Raw genomic sequence first — 5,691 nt, 5'->3', positions numbered from 1 at the left:
TTGACTCATGTTTGGATTTATCTGACATCATCACATTCTAGTTGCTGTATTGTATGAGGTTCCTTTCCAACCCAGATTAAAGCTGAGGTAACAAGGTGACTACTGCCTGGTATCGGTGTCCCTACACCTCCACAAAGCCTGTAGGAGTAGTGTGCTGTGCTTACCTGTTCTTAGCACGTTACAAGAGCAGCACATCCTGGTGGTGTGAGCTGAAATACCAGCATTGGCTCTTGAGTCTTAGTCCTGTGAGCTCTGTTGCAGGACTGTCCAGGGAGAGTGGGACAATTTCTCAGAAGTCAAGGGCACGAATATCTGTTCAGGAGTGTTTTATTGTAGGAATTACTAAAAGTGTCTTAATCTTACATCTTTTTACGATGGTATTTCCGTATTTAAGGGTCTTTTATGTGACGTTATTTGGCTGTGCTGATTACATCTTCTGTAGCACTTGGGAGAGCTGGTGTGTCCTGCTGATCACTGTGTGCACGTTCTATGTGGCTCGCAGCCCCCTGTTTCATCAGCCAAAGTCACAGAAATGCCCTGAGGTTTCTGAATGAACAGACAGGAAGGAACTAATGGAAAACTGATCCTCTGTTTTCCCCTTCCATACTGAATGGTGTGTCTAGAAACACTTTTCATTTCTAACCTTTGTTGTTGTCCCTCTGTGCAATTGCTAATTAGCCCAGCAGAAAGCAGAATGTTCTGAGGACTGCTAGTGTGCAATAGCCAATGCACATACTCTACAAGATGAGGTACTGCAGAAGTAACAAGGAAAGTTGCTTTTTCTGGGTGAGCTTAGTGACTGAGAGGCCGGGGCATGCTGTGAAATGGAAATACAAATTATATGCTTTCGGTAATGTTGGTAAGTGTGGGGACTAATGCTTGGCAAACCTTCCACTTCGGTAGCTTAGAGAGTTGATAACAACCAAAAGATGACTGTCACTCAGTCAGAATCTGAAGGGAGCCAGTGGTTGAACGTTGTTTGATGGCCACAAAGCTGTAAAGAACAATAAAAATGCAGATGATAAAAAAATTAGCAAAGTACTTTCTCAAACTGCAGTTTGCTTTCTCCCCATCTATATCTTAAACTTTAGTGGGGTATCTGAAGCTGGCTGAGTGGTAATGTGAATCCTTTCAGTGATTTGCCAGCCTCTCTTGTGTACAAACAATGAGATTGGTACCAGTTGTCACATTTCAGACCTCAGGTCCTAATAACCCCTAATTACAGGAACCACTATTAAAAATTTGAGTACCAAGCAGTGACTCCCTCTTAAACAGAGGATTGTGCATAAGAAACAACTCCTTTGTGTCTGGGAAACATGACGAGGACAAGCAGAGCCAGGGGAATGATGAGTATGATGTAGCCTCTCCCACACTAGTAGTCCTGCTGACACCAGTTGTCAAGTGTGTTCACAAGCCCAGAAAGCCTTTGGTGCTCTGGATAAAACAGGTGGTGATGTAAGAGCTTTCCTTAGTGTTCCTTTTTCGTTTCTTCCTCTTTAAGTGATACCACTGAAGTGGGTATACATAGTGCCTTTAAACTTTCTACTACTATATTTTTTTAAATCATAGCAAAGTATAGCTGAGATTTGGAGACAGATACTTCAAAAATTCTGGAAAAGTAGATGGAGATGCTATTTCAGCCTTCTCTCTTCAAATTAAGCTGGTTTTGCGCTTAAAACTTGTTCTTGAAATTATACCTCTCAGTCACTCTGTAGCGGTACAGTTGGACAAAGTCAGTGGCTCAGAAAAGTAACCATTTCCTTCACTGTGGTAATGGTTTCTTTTTGAAAGAAAAACCTGAGGGAAACTCAGATTATTGTTTTCTATCACAATGAGTAAGTAACCTGTAATGGAATTTTTAAAAAACATTTTGCTTTGTGTAGGATTATTCTTTCATTCGACTTACTACTATTTTCACAGTATGAAGCACTTACATCTGTGTGAATGCATTGTTTCCTGGGATTATCACTTAAAATCTGCCAAATATTCATGCTATGTTAAGCAAAAAAAAAAAGATTAAGGAAACACTGACTAGATGTTGCAACTTTCATTCTTTGAATGCCCTGGATATTTGTCAACACCTTTCTGCAAGTTTCTTTCTTTCTTCCAATTTTTTTCATTTTAAATTCAACTTTCTTTTCCCCACCTATATTATTCACTTTAGACTTAATATCAGGAAGCACGGACAAAATTTAGTGTGTCCTTTTGAACAAAGCCTTTATTATTCCTTACCTTAAAGGGAGAAGACTCAGGCAGCCAACTAGAAAAGACAAAATGAAGCAGAAGCTGCTGTACCAGTTCAGTGTGTTTTGATAGATCTTGTTATAGACTGTAGATGTCACTACTCCTGTGATGACTAAAGACAGCTGCAGCAGGACAAACACCTTACCTGTAAAACAAGAACATAGTTTGTTATTGGGGATTAAAAAAACGGCTGTGGTACCTCTTCACAAATCCAGGATCACAGCTGTGTGGAAGAGCAATGTGGTCATTGCTTCACAAAACACCAGATGACATGAGCTTGCATCTGCTTCTGTTCTAGACCACAGTTAAATGATTTTTCCTTCTGTTAGGTATAGGACAAAAGATCCAGCTGGAAAACGGCTTGAAGAGTCTAGATGTAAAGGTAGCTGCTTAGAAAAACAGCGATAAACTGGGCAATAAGTGCTCCTTTCCCTAGAAGGTAGAAACATCTTCAGGACAGGAGAGACTTTAGTCATGGTCTGCTTCTGCCCTAGGCCAGAAGAGTGGGCCACAGGGTTGAAAGGATGATAATGCCTGAAATGGGGAGGTATATGTGATTTGTATGATGGTACCTTCAATACACTGTTGTAAAATATATTTTACTATTTTGTAGTAAATTTTCTAATGGAAAAGAACTCCTGCTGCTATGTTCAAAAATTCTAGTTGAAACAGCTTTTTCTAAGTGTGTCTCTCATGATAAATGGGTGAGGGGAAGTAATGCAGCCTGGCTGGGATGTGCAAACTGGGAGCAAGATCAGGGCTGCATGCTGAGCTTGCTGCCCTGGTAGCCTTTTCCTCCACGTAAGGAGATGAGACTGCTACCAGAAGGCAAGGGCTGCTCTGCTGCAGGGTCCTGCTTGAGATCTGGTCTGCTGCTGTCATCAGGTGCAGCCCATATGGTTCATGGTGGAGGTTTAAAACAATGTTATGATTAATAATAATGATTAATTGGAGTGTGAGCTGTGCTCTTTGTGTCAGGTAGATGGTTTTGCTACAGTGCACACTGAGGGAGCACAAGCAGTAGGAGTGAGCTGGGTACAGAACAGTGTTGTGTTCCTAAGGCAGAAAGGACAGGGTTGTGAAGGATGGCTGTGGGAACATGTTTGGAGGACATGGTGTAGTTGGGGGCCTGTGGTGCTATTTGAACACGTGTCTCTTGTTTCTAAATCTAGCTCATTGGTGTAAAAATCGTACCTTCAATATACTCTTGTAAAATATATTTTACTATTTTGTAGTAAATTTTCTAATGGAAAAGAATTCCTGCTGCTATGTTCAAAAAAGGGTCCATTTTTATGCAAAGTTTATTCTTTGTAGTTAAATCATGGTCTGACAGGAACAAATTGCCAAACATGTGGAAAAATGTTTGGAGAACATAAAAAAAAGATGAAAGAAATCCATCCTTCCCAAAACAGTAAGTAAAAGAAGCCAAATATAAATGGTGTGAATATCACAGTGCTTTAACTCAACATCCTGGTGCTCTTGGTTTTCCCTGGAGTACTGTGTTTTTGAGCAGCACCTCAGTTATTTTCCCTGCCTTTGACCTACACACTGATAGTAATCTTTCAAAGCACGTGCTGAAAATTCTGCGGATAAAAGATGATGCAAGCAAGGATGAGAAGATTGGATGTGACAATCTCGTCCTGCAAGTTTCTCTGCTCCTCCCTTCCCATTTGTGGTATCATCTGTCCTGTTATTATTACACAAAGCACAGATTGCAGCAATAACTTACCTTTCTCTTTGTGGTCTAGGCTGAATGAAGAGATTTGTGGGGGTTTTTGATTGATAGGTTAACAAATACTTACCATAGGATGATCCTTCGACATGCTTGGACAACATGGACCTGATGGTTGGTAAGGGGATGAGGGCAAAGAGCATCACTGCCCGTGCTGTAATGGAATGAATTTGTAGTTATCATCAGTACCCACTCTGTTACCTAGCACAGCAGCCACTGCTTTTGAAGACTACATGCCTCTGGCTTGGGCAGGCACTTTGCTTCTTTGTTTCGTCTTTTTTGTCCCTTGAGTGCCAGAAAGAAGTAGGTCCTCGCTTCAAGACAAGGTAGATAAGCCACCTCTTGCTCCCATTAGCAGAGGTACTTTGCCCAAACTAGACATAGGCTTTGGTCTCGGCCAGACATCCCAGAAGAGATGGAATATAGCACTGTCCTTAGAGATAGTAAGGATGGTGATTTGAGTCTAAGCAGCAGACAGAGCCCCTAGTACTACACAGCCTTGACAGGAACAATACCTTTATAACACTACAATTGTCTTTTATCTTGGTACTTCTGGCTTGCAGTATTTTAGGCTTTCTCTAGTGTGGAAATTTATAGGTAGCTGGAATTACCTTCCTGTCAGCAGAACCAGCCTCAGGGAAGACTTGGTCCATGTCTAGTGTACCAAGATGCTTCTGCAATGCAGTATCTTCTGCAGTGCAGTAACACTATACACACTGTATAGCAGCATGTGTTCATGATGATGAACAAGCATTTTTTTTACTTTTTTTTTTTTTTATCTTTTATTCACCATCCTAATTGCCTAAATAAGCAAAATCTCTTAAAAATTTCACTTAATAAGTGTTTGGCTTACTACTCAAATACAATATTCTATCATCTTTCCCTTTAGAATAACTTTGTTTAATTTTCAATTTCTCATTCCCTATGGGGGCAGACAGAAAAAATTGCTTCAGGCCATTTATCTTCAGGTTTTTTCTGACTTTCAGAAGCAAAACCTCAAAGCCATACAATACATGATATCTGTCAGACATTTCTGCTACAAAAACCCAATTCTTGGCTTTTATTTTTTGTGTTCCGTCAGAGGTTACCTCCCAAAAATAAACTTGCCTTTCGTTTATCATTGGATGCCACCCCGTCTATTATTATCAGTCCCTTGGTCATTTATATATAATGTGAGATTTGTAAACTACATTATTATGATGTTTTAGTTGCTAAAGCAGCTCCAATGTTTCATTAAGTTTCCCATCAGCCATAAGAGCCTTCATGTGAAAAAAATAAATCCCATCTTAAGATGTTTGCTTAATTGGAAGCCTTTGCCATTTTGTTTCTGGCTCACAAGAAGCAAGTGTTTCCCATTGATATGGTGATGTGGTCCAACTAGTACAGGGAGTCAGCAGTAATTCCCATTCCCACAGAGTGTGAACATTGTTTCCCTGCTCAGATCTGGTCTGTGATCAAATGACAAATTACAAGTCAAGTGGCCTTAAACTAAGCCTTGGCAGGAGCATATGCCTCCTCTGGATGTTGTAGGCTGCTGAGTGTAAGAGTGCAGTGGGAGATGTGGGGAAAGGGTAATAATAAAGTTCTCTTGCATATTGCTCATGCGATGGTCTGTCTAACTCCCTGCTTGGAAACCTGTGGTATATATATATATATAATGGCCAGTCTTCGCGAGCAAAGATTTGGGAAGGTCATTAACCCTTCGAGCCTGCGCA

The 5,691-nt window shown here is 40.6% G+C and overlaps 1 protein-coding gene across 1 annotated transcript in view; it reads right to left on the bottom strand.

Annotated features, from left to right (window-relative positions):
- Window positions 1-467: 467 nt before the first annotated feature.
- Window positions 468-5,691, bottom strand: part of SLC46A2 (solute carrier family 46 member 2) — a 6,677-nt gene continuing 1,453 nt past the window's right edge. Inside the window, exons 2-4 of the mRNA XM_017816458.1 lie at window positions 4,047-4,130; window positions 2,233-2,389; window positions 468-994 (exon numbers count right to left, since the gene is read on the bottom strand). Of these exons, the coding sequence (XP_017671947.1) occupies window positions 937-994; window positions 2,233-2,389; window positions 4,047-4,130 (299 nt within the window). The 3' untranslated portion in view covers window positions 468-936. The remainder of the gene's footprint in view (window positions 995-2,232; window positions 2,390-4,046; window positions 4,131-5,691) is intronic.

Source organism: Lepidothrix coronata, unplaced genomic scaffold (genome assembly GCF_001604755.1).
Source record: "Lepidothrix coronata isolate B3197 unplaced genomic scaffold, Lepidothrix_coronata-1.0 Scaffold55, whole genome shotgun sequence".
Classification (NCBI taxonomy): Eukaryota; Metazoa; Chordata; class Aves; order Passeriformes; family Pipridae; genus Lepidothrix; species Lepidothrix coronata.
Note: the sequence above shows the minus strand (reverse complement) of the source record. Positions and strands in the feature narration are given on the sequence as shown.